Here is a 15,566-nt window from a genome sequence, read left to right as displayed (position 1 = left end):
TGACATGACTTGATCATTCTGTGTTTTACAGAAGAAAGTTTGGAATGGCATGAGGGTGAGTAAATGATGATAGAATTAAAAAATGGGTGACATCTCATTAAGACAGAATGTCAGGGATTATGTTTAACAATTAACAATGTTGTTTAACAATCGTTTTACATTGTCTGTTTCCATCTTGTGGCTCTTCAGTGAACCAAAAACCCCTGTGCTCACATCATTCTCCTGTCTGTTTGATGAGCGTATGATAACAAACATTTATTTTCTGCCTGAAAACGCTTTCATTTTCTCAACTCACAGAGTGTGTGTGTGTATGTGTGTGTGTGTGTGTGTGTGTGTGTGTGTGTGTGACTGTGTGTGTGTGTGTATGTGGGGGTGGGGTAGTGTGAAGACCCCTCTCGTATAGGGCCCCCCCTGACTCACCCAGACACCAAGTGTCTAGACCATATTCATGATCCATCTGTCTGACTGAACGCTACACTACCGCTGTAGCCATTAGAATTGAAATAATTTTTCAGTCCCCCCCCCCACCCCTGTCTGTTCATCTCTCGTTTTGCCTCCTCTGCGTCTCTCTCGCTTGCTGTCTCTTTCTCGACGTGAAAATCAGCAGTCCTCAGCCTCTGAAAATTCAATCACAGCGCACACAGGTGTCTCTAAAATAGCAGCCAACCGCAGACGCTTTCATTAACATGCGGCCCAGACTGCTAAATATTTTAAGTGCAGCAGTTGGACCTGTTCCATCGGTAAAGAGTGGCCCTTGTCCTGCAGACAGCAAAGGAAAAAATAGAAAAAAAGCATGTTTAAAAAAAGCACATAAAACCAAGCGATCCCAACGTGGGGAGTGCTCATGAAGAGATGGATGCTGGGGAAGGAGAAAGAGGGAGGAAATGGACACAGCCAATAAAAGCTGAGCTGTAAAAAAAAATACAAAAATAAAAAGTTTTTACAAAAAGTTCTGTTGGTTATAGAAAACTCGTCCATCTGAATTGATGTTATTTACAAATATCATGTGTGAATTCACTTTTATGAATTGTCAAATATTTTGATAACATCACATCTAAGTCAGTTAATGGCAGAGATATTATCATCAGCAAAATTTACAACGAAAACTAAAATGAATAACGAAAACATTTTCATTACAAAAAATAATTACAAAAAATCGAAACTAAAATAAATTTCCATATATAAGTTATACAATTATGTCTTCATACCAAAAACCCTCTGCAGAGCCCTTGCCAGTTGCCATGTATTCCTTTTCATTTTCCCAACTGATATAGTTATAAACCCTTAAAACGTGAGGAATTGTGGGTAATATTAGCTCAACTATCATGTGGATGCATATGGAAATTCAATGAAATTAGTATCCATTATCAGCTTTTGTAGCCATGCACATTGCAGGTTTGTTGTCATTAACAAAAACTAAAACTCTCGCAATTTTCTTGCAATTCTGACTTTATAACTCGCAACTGCAACTTTATATCACGCCAAAAAGTCAGAATTGCGAGATGTAAACTTGCAATTGTGAGAAAAAAAAATCTGAATTGTGCAATAAAAAGGTTGCAATTACCTTTTTTTATTTTATATTTTGTGGCAGAAATAAGCTTCCGTAGAATAGAGTGGATAGCATTGCTGAATAAAACCAACTAAACCCACTTATATACACTCAGTTAAAAAAAAAAGAACCTTGAGCACATTTGTTGAAGTTTTAAAGAGTTAACCGCCTGTCTGGCCTTGAGTGAGTGACATCATGCAAGAAAAAGAGAGTGTTTATGTATGCGAGTAAACCAGAGAACTAAAGCACACACATTCATAAACAAATAGCGTCCGTCCACATACAAACACAAATTCAGACACCTATGAGCAACGCATTCATGCACAGGATGTAAGGGGAAGGTCATACAAACAACTATACAAACCGATTCGGTAAAAGCCCCTGTTAAACAAACACACAAACGCAGTCTGCTAGCGAAGGATAAAATAAAATAAAAATCAACCTTCAACAACAACCAGTGCAACACTGATGCAGACAGAGTCAAAATAACATCAGCATAACATGACAGCTGTTCAGTACCAAACACTTTTCCAAAATGCAATATCTAATAAATTTGATGAAATCACTAATACTTGCTGATATTTTTTGTTAGCAAGGATGCATTCAGTTGATCAAAAGTGTCAGTAAAGACTTTTACATGGTTAGATTTCCATTTCAAATAAATGCTGTTCTCTTTTCTCCTTCTATTCATCAAAGAATACTGGAAATTCTGTTTCCAAAACAATATTAAGCAGCACAACTATTTTTAATATTCATAATAAGAAGAAGTGTTCCTTGAGCAGAAAATCAGCATATTAGAATCATTTCTGGAGGATCTTGTGACACTAAAGACCGGCGTATTGATGTTGAAAATTCAGCTTTGCCATCACAGGAAGAGATAATATTACAGGGGGAATTACAGACCCCAAACTCTTGAAAAGTATAGTGTCATATTCTTAAATTGCAATCATTTCCAGTTAACACATCACATCAACCGAATGATTAAATGTTGCTGTCTGTGTTATACTTCAATACTTTCTGCAACAGAAAGGGAGTGCAATCATCAAACAACATTTGTTGTTAAATCATGATGTTTTACATGAATATTAACTTTAATTGAATTACAGAAAATATTGAGTAGTGCCTTAAATGACTGAATGTTGACATTAAAATTGGGACTGAGATGGGTCTTGTGCATGTTGCCCACTTGGGTCATACCAAGTACCAAGTGCAATCCTACATGAAATCCATCTGGGCAATTAACATGGGGCCATTATGGAACCTGCGGACAATCCTACATGGGGGCCCATTTTACAACCCATTTCAAACCCACATGGGCCCCACATACAAATGTTGGCTGGGTTCAGAGGTGGGAATGTGTGTGTTCAAGCAAATTTTTACCTTGTAAACTTGTAAACACTTAAAATTGTGGTTGGGTAATTTTGGTTCTTTAGAATGTTCTGTTCCTTTCACATAATATTGCAACCTTTAGCCTATATTTTAAAACATTTTGCACATAATGTATATTATACATTACATAGACTTCAATTTGAACATTGTTTGAAAGAGATTTAAGGGTATTATTTGATTAAATAAGAATAAAGAAATTGGCAGATTAATAAATTATCAAAATAATTATTAGTCGCAGTTCCAATAAATAGTTCAAACTCAAAACTATCTCAAATCTGATTGGATAAGCCACTTTCTTTGTAAAACAGCTAACACACATCAATTAACATATCTGCAATATCATCTACAGTTATGCTTACTGTATTCCTCAGCAGAAGAATTGTTCTCAGTATATACACTCTATATGTTTATAGCCTAAAAGTCCTTGCACACAGAGTTTCGTATTCGTTTTTTTGTTTTCTTCATTCGTTGGCCCTGAATTGTCAAAACACCTCTCAAAATGCTTGCTCCGGATGCGAAAAACAGAAAATCGAACCCGATCCAAAAAAATGTATGACGGATGAAAGTTTCGGAGGCAGTGCCAGTGTGTAAACGTGATTGACACAACATGGTCGTATTTATTTTTTAACGTGCAAAAATTTTGTACAAGAATTTCGGACAAGGAACTTAACTGTGGTAAATCAAATGTACCACACCACTCTTGGCATATTGTTGTACAAAATATCAATAAAGCAAGATGGACCAGCAAAGACAACAGTAGAGAACACACAGCAAAGGGATCAGGGCGACTAAAAGCCCTATTCGCACGGGGTAAGTATTACCTGGTGACCTCTAGTCATTTGTAATAATTACGGAGGTTGTCTGTGATCTTAATCCCATGCGAATCGGCCATGTCTGTAATTTGTAAAGTAAAAATTCCCCTGCAAATGACCTACCATATTTCGCCAAACACAGAGGTCCTGTGATAATATTAGTCCCGTGCGAATCGGCATCTCTGTGATTTGGCGGGGTCGTTTATAATTTTTTCAAGGTTTTTGTTTCTTGTGCGCTTTTTTATCCATCTTTTGTGAAGAATGGAGGCTGCGTTGGAGTGTTTTGATAGTATTTTGGGTGCTGGGTAATATCGCTATACACCAAACAACTAAACGAGAAAGCTGAAAATCATCAGAAGAGCAAAAACAAAAAGAATGATTAGATGGAGAAGGATGACATGTATAGCAGCATGTGGTATGGAGCATTCTTCTGTTTATGATATATCATACAGCTAGACCTATAATAACGACAAGACATTTCCAAGCAATAGCCTATTGACATCATATCCGGGCGATAAGTAAGTAAATTCAAGTAAAATCACAGGCTTCGCTTATCCCGTGCGAATGCGCCACACGAAATTCAGACGTGGGGGGTAATTTCTAAATCACACGAGGTCCCCAGATAATACTAATCCAGTGCGAGTAGGGTTTAATTGTTCAGTAGCATAACAGCAGTTCAGCTGTTTTCATAATAGTGCAGCTTTTCCAGTAACAAGCTATTTTTTTCCAACAAGTAGTGTTATATTGCTGTTTTTATGTCACATTAGATAACACATTCAGCTTTGCAACCAATTGTGACAGTAATCAAACACTCTGGTATTCACGCTCCAATAGCATTGAGAAGTCTGATTCAGTTGCTTAGTTTGGATTATCATAATATACTGGTTCAAAGAAAGAAAAATGTACTCAACAATTCTTTTTTGTAGTGACATAAATATTTAAATACTGCAGTTTAGTACTATGTTGTCAACTCAGGTGTATAAATTAGGGTCATTTTTATTTGTTTAGTGTAAATAATATGTGTATTAACACATTGATTAAATAAATGTTTTGTTAATAATGAGGATGACTTTTTAAGCTATGAAACTTGCAGGATATTAATAAAAAAAAAACATATCAAGGCAAATTTGATTTCTCATGTCATGACCCCTTTAATTTAGAGACACTAACTCGCTTCAATGTAACTACTTTTGGATAGTTTACTACCGTCTTCTCTAAAAGGACAGTTAGCCAAGTGTTAAATTCTGAGAAGCTTTCTACAGTAGCTTCCCCAACACTGATGCAATATCACCTGCCAGAGATGCAGATGTGGTGTTGAGACAGAAGTGGGCGGATGGACTTACACTGGATGGTGTCTGGGGGTGGAGGTACAGCATCAGGACAATGTTCCTCATCACTGTTGTCTCCACATTCATTCAGATGATTACAAATCAGCGAGAGAAGTTTCAGACATCTGCCATTGGTGCAGTGGAACTTGCACTCTGCAGTAAGACAAAGAGAAAAATGTGCCTTCAAGGGTGGATGGTTAGGATTGTTAATACACAATGCGGCACTATTATACAACTGAAGGCATCACATACCAGACAGACTGAATAATTAAGTAAATGCAGGTTGATGTAATGCACCACATGGAGGAAAATAACAATTATAATTTGGCTTTGGGTGGAGTGCTAAGATAAAAGAGATATTTCAAAACTTTACAGCACATGTGAAACATTTCTACCCGGTTGCTCTTTGACTAGTCTAAACCTCAGACGCTACGCCCATAGACCATTCACGGGCTGTCTGATGGATACTGCACACAAAAATGGTATGAGCTGGCTAAAACAGTAAGCTCCAATCTGACTGGCTGGTTTCTAAACAATTTATGGGATTCAGAGTGCACAGGTTTTTATTCTGATCTAACTGCTAGGCCATGGTTTCAATAAGTGACAACATCTTTGACTGATAAGATAAGTCTTGATAACAAATAATTATGAAATATTATTGAATATATTAATTATTTTATATATTCTAGTGTCAGCAGAATAGCACAAAATAAAATATACATTAAAATAAATGTTGTAAATTACGTTATTGATAAGTCGGTAGCAATGGAAATATTTTAAAACATATTAAAAATGTTTACATAAACCTATTACATGCTTTATGTGAGTAACTGGCCAGAGTTATTTTAGTACTATTTATATACCAATATTGTATTTATTAAGATTTTGAATTAGCTTTTCATTTAAAAGGTAAGTTGGGTCATTTTTGGAGAGGCTAGCAATTGAATAAACTCACCTGCGTGTAGCCTTAGTAATCCTGAAGACATTGATTAGCTAAACTCTGCAAGACAGCAGCGCTACAGGACCGATGTTGCCCATCCCTGACTTAGGATCTGTTTCTATCAGTTTTAATGACAAAATAAAGGCAAAGAACCAGTTTATTTGTAGTGCACTGACAACATAGTTTTATATAATTTCTTTAATAATAAGGTTATAATTTTTTTTTTTTTTATATAAATACTCAAAAACAAAAAACATTTGAGCTGCAAATGATAACTTCACATTCGTTTGAAAGTGACCTATAACATCCTATGACATGAAATTCATCTAAATTTAAAATATCTTATGGATGTGGCTATTGAGCCATTTGACGTAGTTCTTTTACATTTACTCGCTTTAAATGCATATTTCCCGCTGTGCACAGTTGAGGCCATAGTATATTTTTACATGTACGCGAGGGTCAGCATACTGTATTTGCGTGACGCAAATTTCATCATTAGAAGAGTTTGTGCCTACTATACGTGCACCGCCAGATTTTTATTTTGCAATAATTACTTTATCCACAAGGTTCCAACCGTGCCCTGGGGGTTTCAATTCACAAGGTAGTTGAAAAAAAAAACTGCATAAACAGAACACACTGGAACGCATGCAAGCTACAGCGGCAATGGAAGCCTATATGAGAGATTGTGCGAAGAAGTTAGAAAGTACCCTCATTTGTACAACTCTAGCATGAAAGAACACAAAGATATTTACATGGGTTATAACTCGTGGCGACAGATTGTATACGCAATGTTTTTTTGTTTTTTTGTTTTTTTTTACAATTGTATTTAGTTTTATTTTATTTCGTTTTAACTTAAAATTATTTTAATTCCAATTTGCAATGCAATTTTTTGTTGCCAAGAACATTTCACATTTTCACATTTATATCAGCAATATTATTAATAGTTTTAGTTAACAATAAAACTGGAACAGGCCCAAATTGAAGTCATTTTTACCTGTAAATCATGGACCTTTTTTTCTTTTATTTAAAAAAATATGTTCTATTTTTAGAGCTCAAAAGTGTGCAAAAATGGCTCATGTCGTTTTATAGAAAAGAGCAGCTTGGACATTCTTGAAAAATAACAATCTGCTTTTCTTACAAGGAAGAAGTCATATGAGTTTGGAACAATATGAGGGTCTGTGAATGATGACATAATTTACATTTTTGGTTAAACTGTTCCTTTAAGGATAAGATCAACACCACTTAAAAGATAACATGTACGATAAAATAATGATAAAAATGTTCTTTCATTGTAAAGGTCATCGTAATTTCTCCCTCCAATCAACAAAAAAGAGCCTTTGTTAATCTTTTGTACAGGTGCATTTAAAAGATCCCAAGGAAGAGCACATACGAGGCAGTTGTTCAGCAGGCTGCTCGGAATAAAAGAGGTCAGGGATGCTGTGATAGAGTTTTACATGTCTCTAATCTACCCAGACTCATGATGCGTGACCTGAAGCCGCACCGGATGACATAACATCTACCATAAAACATTCACTTCAGAGCCATTATAGCTGGCAGGGATTTCTGCAAGCTTGTATCAGGCTGTAAGCTGGCCGCTGTCTCGTCTGTGGCGTTAATCGCAGATTTGATCACCAACAAGGGAAATGAGACACCATGTTTAAGACGCCAGTCTCTAAACAACGGCCAAACAAACTCGAACACATTTGAATGTCTGGTTGAGGACAGACAACCATCTATCTGTCCTGAGCAGACAGCCAGGCGTGTCACTCAATTTCAGGATGATCTAGAAATGTAGACCAAAGTCTGAGCCATGCAGACATTGCTGCTATTATCTCTGTGCACTGCAATATAAACTAGATTTTTAAAATTTTTGTCCAGAATGTGAGTGGTGCGTGTTGTGTGCAAAACCCGCTGCCATAATGCTAGGGTGTTTAGGTTTGTGGCTTTCAAGTCACTTTGCAGTCACTTAGTAGAACAAACAGATCTTCATATCACAACATTTCTTTATTTTCTCTATATATATTTTAATTGTGTACAGATTTCTTCCGTTTTTTTGTACAAACGTTAATGAAGACACAATATTATTTTTCTAGCCAGTCCAATTTCAGATTTCAGATTTAACTTCACCAAAAAGTAAAATAAAAACAACTTGTGGTTGGTTGCTTTACATTACGGTCAGACGCTAAAAACATCGTCAAATTTACTTGCATAGCGCTTTTCACAGTTTTCATTGTTTCCAAGCAGCTTTACAAAAATACATTTTAATTATTATAATATCTTAAGACATTCAATCCTTGTAGTTGCATTTAGCAGATTAGAGCGGTGCGATAATATTGTTTACATTTTGTGACAATAAACAAGCAATCAAGCAGTCGAGATGCTTTACGTGAATACTGTATGTATATGAATAAAGTTGGACAAACTTGTATGTCTACCTTTATGAAAAGAGATGGGCATTTATAGTTACATTTTGCAATAAAAAAAGAAAAAAGGTAGTTGTGTTGTGCTATATAGTGTACATCAATTTGTGCAAGTGTATGCAGAAAAAATTTATAATTTTATCTCCAACTTTATATACAGAGATGTGCGATAATACAGTTTATATTTTTTAACGATATTACAATCGAGCAGTTGAGTTTTGTTATAGAGTACCGCTTAATTGAGAATATTGTGTACAGGTAAGATTGAAAGCATTTATTTACAATGCTGAGCTATTTTTCGAAGTTAAATGTAAGTCTAATCACTAAAACTAAACTATTAAAACCGCACTCAAAAAACTGTATTATTTGAGGTATCAATCATGTCTGTATCAAAAACAGTGAAGGGCGAGTAACACACCAACGTTTAATACTTCAGATAAATAGTTTGTCTACTTCATTAACCCATAAGCAACAGTAATAGTGATTTTTGCTTTGAGGTGTGGTCATATTACTGAAATTTGGCGAAATTTCATGAGCAAAAATGGAACATTATCGACTGTCAATAGTGTAGTGATGTATGTAAAAGCTTACACAGAACTCAATTTCAAACAAAATTTCTGTTGGTCAGCGTGGCAAACTTGCAGGACCAACTTGAACCTAATGTGTCGCCTTCACTTTAAACTCCAGATTGAAATGAATTTCAAACGCAAGATTTCGCAGATCAAGAGTAAATGTAACCGTGCCTTTAGACTGTCATTTGGTACATTGCCAGTGTGTCTGATGCAGCAGTGTTTTTGTCCTGCAGTTGAGCAGGACACTTTCTCTCGCTCGCTTTGCCCTGTCTGCTCAGCCAAACTGATGCTCTCTGACCGTTCTCCGTGTCATCGTCTGCCCATCGCACAATCGCCTGCCATTCTCATGACTCATCCGACCCTGATAAGACCTCAAACCACCCTGCGTGTCTGGGTTCTCTTCCCTGGCCCGGCTGTTGAAGTCACCTGCCCTCCACTCCCCTGAAGCAGTCAGACAAGGCCATCTGTGTGTGGCGGTGGAGATCATGGGATGGATGGGTGTTAGAGGAGCCTCAGTGCCTAAATTTACCCTGCACCTGGGATTTGGAGTCCGCCAGCAAGTTCAGGCCAAGTGTGTCAGCTGTTCATGTCTGCGGTTTGTTGTCTTTTTTGTCTTAATTTTCCATTTGACATCATGAAATAGCATTCGCAACCCACTTTATTTCCACAATGTAGTCATGAAGTGAAACAGGATATCAAAAAATAGTGGGACTTGATTGGATCATGAAAAGTGGGCATTCCAGTTCGACATGGGCTACTCCCATCTTGGAGCACAGCCAACACTTACTTTTAAGACGTTTTGACGACAAGAATCAAAATGGTAATACTTATTTTCCAAATGATTCGCTATTATTGCAGTAAACTTTATAACTATCATTTACTGACATTAAATTACTTTGTCAACTATTGTCAAGACATCAGAAAGCATGCAATGCCTACAATATTAGCCATGCACAACTTTTGTTTCAATCGGACTGAATTCATTCCGATTGATGAATCCTAACATAGTGTTTACATGAACGCTAAACATGTGATCGGATTGATGTGCGCGTTTATATGTCACAAGCTTCAAATCGGGAAAAAAAATTTGACATGCGCACACTGCACAAATATATAGAGTTTCCTGCTGTTTGCACATAATAACTACTCTCCTACTTTGGTTCTTTGTTTGTTTTAAACAGAAGACTTAATATTGATCCATTTCTGGTCATAATTTGGAGACATTGAACATATGAACCGTTGTACCATGCTGTTTATATTTATCACGCAGTAAAAATGTCGTCTGTGGATGAGAATCCAAAACAAGGACTGGTAGGAAGTTGTCCTGCTCCACTTCACAGACGCTGAGTGAAAGGAGAATTTTAGAATGACGGGACACTCATTTATATGACACTTTATTGAACCGGAAGAACAGCTTGTTCCAAGCGTCATACGTCATTATGCCATTTCAACATCATTGCACATGCGCAGTCCTTTCAGTTTTGTTTTTCAATCTGATCAAGTGTTTACATGTTCTCTCGATCAGATTAGAAAAGGAATAAACCACCTCTTTCGAAATTTCATTCGGATCAAGCTCATTCAGATCGATTAAGGTGTTTACATGTAGGCTTTTCAGTCCGATTGAGCCGTCAATCCGATTACTGACAGATTATTAGGTTGCATGTAAACGTAGCCAATGTCTAAACGGCTAATTGCCTATTGGTTAACACATTAACCAATAGCCTAAACAGCCTGTTGAAAGTTAGCATGAAACAGAAATTCATTCTTTCTACTTTCTAAATGCATCTTATTTGATCTTATTGTAAATTATTCATCCATCCATTTTTGGAGCTTGTAATTTTTTATCAAAAACTCGGTACTGGTCACTTGACAATGCTCTTATTAAAATATATGACCAATTTTATAGTCTACCAATGATAAAACTGTGCTAAATGATGCGTTTTGCGACGGAGGGACAATGGTAGGGAGCCTTTGAGCTCCATTATGATGATAGACTGTGCTTATGATCACAACTATATAGTGATTTTCAAGTTGAAATTGTGCATAACACACAACAGTGACTGTAAAATATGTATTTTAGGTATGGGAGTAACATATTTTGAGTTTTGATATTTGGGATACGGTCATTGGGCTAATTTTGGGCTATTTTTGATTGGCTATTGGATTAGTTCTGTTTTGCAGACCTGGCAACCCTGGTCCCACCCCCAAATCACATCATTGGTTGAGACAAAGTTTCTATGTAAAGCTATGTAGGATCTTCAAACAAACAGAGCAGTGTTTTGAGCCACAGAGCTTCTGTATTTACAAATCCACGTGCAAATGGCTTTACTGATAATTGTCTCTGCATGTTAAACGGGGATAGGAGAAAGTCATAAGGAATTACGCACACTATCTTTAAAAAGATGGAGAAAAAAACTACATAATTAGCCAGAATCAGATATTATGTATTTTGATACTTTGCCGTCTAGTTTTGGATAAGATGTCTTGCTGCATTACACAAGTCTTGTGTACTTCTCCGCTGGATTTCTCCTCCAAGGCTGCGAAATGAGTTTTGTTCTTAATACCTTTAATCTTATTTGGACCTTGTCTCCCACACATCACGCTATATCTTTTGTCACTTTCAACACTCCCCTCCCTGTCTTTCTCCCTCAGTCTGTGTCTGTCGCCGCCTCCAGGTCTTGGCTCCTTTATTAAGAAAAGAAAATAAGAGCGAGGAAGCCTGCGAAAATTTTCTGCGCCAAATTCCCCAGCACATTGAGGGGGAGCAGTGTGTGTCGTGGTGAGAAGAGAATGACCTCCGCCGGCTGAGCTTGGATAATTAAGTGTGCGTGCATAGCAGAACCGAGTCAAAAAGTGCGAGACGGAGCAGCCGTCGCAATATGTTCTCACTTTATTAACATTTCTGAGTAAAATGTAAAACAGACAAGGGCTAGACGCTGTACTACATATAGCTGGTGTGATGGTCTTTTTTTAAAGTTGAAAAACTATTAAGCTAATTTTGTCAGACTCTGAAACGCCTTTAACTTTAGATTTACAGTGCATGTAATTAGACGGGAGCATTTAAATAGGTCAGTCCATCGCAATGGCTCAAAACCTATAAAAACAAGCCCAGCTAACCAGAGTTTAACCTTGCAAGTATCAATTGTTTTTGTGGTCCCACAATTATTAGCTGTCTTTAACTATGTACTAACATTTAAATTAATAATTTGATACAATACACTTGTGTACGCGTATGTTTATACAATGTACTTATATATTTTTTAAATACCTGCATGTAATCACAGCTGTAATTAATCTCTGTAATTACATCTGTAATTACTCTGTTTACCCTTCCCTTACCCCTTAACCCACCCGTAAACCTACCCCTACCTTTACCCATATCCCACCTCAATAGCAGTAAGTGTTTTGCAATACAAAATCAACACAATAACTACATTGTACAAATTCTTTGATTTAAAGGGATACTTCACCTCTGGAAAGATGAATGTGTATTTAAAATAGGTCATTTATGTAGAAGAAATGAGAAATTATTTTTGAATTTGGAGCTTTCTAGACTGAGAAAAGCCAGAAAATGTATTTTTGGCTTATGTGGATGAAAGACAACAACTCCCAGAATGCACTTGCTTCGCTGCCCTAGGAGGCCACGCCTACCGGTTAGAGAGCACAGTTGAAAACAAGGCGGCTAGGCTACTAGTGAGACTCCGTGACGAGTTTGCCCGGTATTTTGAGATCGCCCAAAATGTCCGGGATTCGGCTTTTGCCTCCTACGGTCGCCATTCATTATGTTTACTGTGGCGAGCAGGACGAGGCTGAGGGGCGTGTGAGAACGGCGTGAGGCCGGTGGCGTGATTACTGAGACGCGCCAATCTCGTATCTCTCACGGAGGAGCGGGAATTTTCTTAGCAATGTTAAAACGCACATCAACCGATCACTTGTTTAGCGCTCATGTAAACACTACATTCAGATTCACCAATCGGAATGAATTCAGTTAGATTGAAACAAAAGGTGTGCATGTAAACAATGAATGGCGACTGCAGAAAGCAAAAGCCGAATCCCGGAAATTTTGGACGATCTCGACAGCCGGACATGTCCGGGAAAAAGAGTATGGTAACCCCTACTACTCAGCTTTCACCTACTACTCAGCTTTCTCCACAGAACAAGAGCCTGCTAGCTTAGCTTCCAAAGAAAGACGGCTGATACTGTGTACATTCTGTGAGTGAGATCCCACCTCCTATGGGCGGGCTGAAAACATGCGGGACAGCCCCTACTACTGGCTGTAGTCTTTAGCCTCTGGCCAAAAAATCCTCCGATGACGCAAAATGACGATTTTTGCGTCATCTGAGGATTTTTTCCAGACAAAAAATATATAAATCTCTCATCTCAGGGAGATATGAGAGTAGAAAGCACGGTAATTTGAAAATACTACAGGTTTTCTACTAATACAAAGCTTAATGCTAAATCCTGAAGTATCCCTTTAAGTACATAGTAGTTAAGGACACCTAATATAAAGTGTGACCAATCTCCCCCATCCTGTTTGTTTAGTATCGCCGTATTCCCCGGCATTTAGCCCACGGTAAACTCCCCCAACCTATCTGAATCTCCCTACGCAAACCTGCGTGCTGTGGGCTCAAAGAATGACGGGAATCGATTTGGAAGCTGTCCACACTCAAAACGCCTCTGCCATGAAACACCAACACAATTCCTTCTTCATGTAGAATACGTGTGTGTGTGTGTGTGTGTGCGTGTGTGTGTGTGTGTGTGTGAGGGAGAGCAAGCACAGGCATCAGTAGTTTCAGTCTCTGTTGCTAGGCAAAATCATGAGCAAATTAAATCAAATCATATTGACACAAAAACAGTGGCAGCATACATTTCTTTGATTAGGATAAAATTAACTTTAACAGATATTAAATGAAAAGCGACTTGACTGAACAATGCCAGAGACATGTATCAAACAATTTACATGATACTTGAATTGTGATTGGTAGTATTTGTATAAAAAGATTTACTAAGCTTCAACGCTTGTCTCGTTACTGAGCTTGTCTCCGTCAAATATTTTAAAGCAATAAAATATTGTCATTCTGTATTTTAGTTAAACTTATCCTTCAAACCTAAATTTCCTTTATGCATGGAACACAAGAGAAGATGTTTGGAATGTTCAAACTGCTCTTTTCCATGCAACAAAAGTTTTTTAGTTTATTAAAATATGGCAAACTGAAGCTTTTCTATAGGTGATGTGGGTTAAAGCCATGTTTGAATTGAGCGTAAAAATGAATACAGCACATAAGTAATGTGAACAACTTTTCAAACGCAGGTCTGACATTTTACAGAATTTCTTTCTGAGCTCCAGAGAAGTCATACAGGTTTAGAACGACATGAAGGTGAGAAAATTATGACAGAATGTCAATATATTTATGTTTATGTCAATATGTTTATATCTGAATATGTTTTTTCTGACTACACCTACCCATGTCTTTATATTTTTATATTTTATTCAAAAATGTTATTGTGTCTTGTTATATGTATATGTGTATACTGGAAGCTTCAATACCAAGGTCAATTTCGTGAGTGCAAGCACACTTGACAATAAAGCTTTTTCTAATTCTGATTTTAGTGCAAACTTTGTTTGTGTTAAATTTTAAACCAGCTTTGTTTGGTTTTGCTAGTTTAAACGTTTAATTCTGTTGTGACTACTTTGACTGACAGGTTGCTCAAGACCGTGGGCCGGCGCTCTTCCCCCTCAGCTGGAGAGCCCATCACATGCTTTTGAACAAAATGTTCTGGTTTTTCATTTCTCGCCATGATGAATAAAGAGCAGAACAGTGTGACCCCGGCTCAGCTTGGGGGCCATCCAGTTGTTAAAACAATATCCTCTACCTCAGGTCTCTCAGGAATTTTTGGATGTATGGGTCCAAATTCCACTCCAAGTTCAAATTCCACATCTGATATTAAAAACTGGATCCTGGAGAATTTTCAGTGTCAGCACTTGGCTGGCCCCGGACAAAGACAGAAGTTTCATTTTCTGAAAACATTCTCTTTTTTGATTTTTGTGAAACATAACCTCCTAACATGATAGTGACTCCTTGCAGTTTAAAACGATGCGATGTGCAATTTCGGAGAGGCTAGCAATAGCAAGCTAGCTTTGAAAGCATAAGATCCTACCCTCCCTCCAGAGCGCTCTCTAAAGTCACGCCTCCTCCAAAACACATGAACGCGCACAGCCAGCAAAGCATTACAAAAGATACCGTTAAATTACCTCATGTCTCAAAGCACATAACATTACGATAATAATGAACGTAAACAACTTACAGAGCTCTTACTTGTACCACCTGACTGCTGCAGATTCATGTCGGCATTGATAGAGTTGACATAGAAACGCAAAAAGCTGTGTATGAGGACGTGAACAGCTCCGAGTAGAACGTCACGAGTTGCCATCTTGTAATTACGGTTACGTAGCATAAGCTTGTCTTTTGGTTCAGGAGGAACTGTAAAAGGTGGCTGCTGTTTGTTTGTGGTGCTCAGTGACTGTCTGTCTAAAAACTCTGCATAGCCTCATGAA

At 37.5% G+C, this 15,566-nt stretch overlaps 1 protein-coding gene across 3 annotated transcripts in view; it reads right to left on the bottom strand.

Annotated features, from left to right (window-relative positions):
* The window catches only part of ldlrad4a (low density lipoprotein receptor class A domain containing 4a), an 89,978-nt gene that overhangs the window by 49,009 nt on the left and 25,403 nt on the right, over window positions 1–15,566 (bottom strand). For 2 of the 3 annotated variants that reach the window (XM_082186783.1, XM_082186784.1), the window contains one exon: window positions 5,094–5,231. In XM_082186783.1, the coding sequence (XP_082042909.1) occupies window positions 5,094–5,231 (138 nt within the window). Of the gene's footprint in view, window positions 1–5,093; window positions 5,232–6,033; window positions 6,137–15,566 lie in introns of all 3 variants that reach the window. The other variant, XM_082186785.1, reaches the window with a different exon arrangement.

Source organism: Leuciscus leuciscus (assembly GCF_965113295.1).
Source record: "Leuciscus leuciscus genome assembly, chromosome: 12".
Lineage (NCBI taxonomy): Eukaryota > Metazoa > Chordata > Actinopteri > Cypriniformes > Leuciscidae > Leuciscus > Leuciscus leuciscus.
Note: the sequence above shows the minus strand (reverse complement) of the source record. Positions and strands in the feature narration are given on the sequence as shown.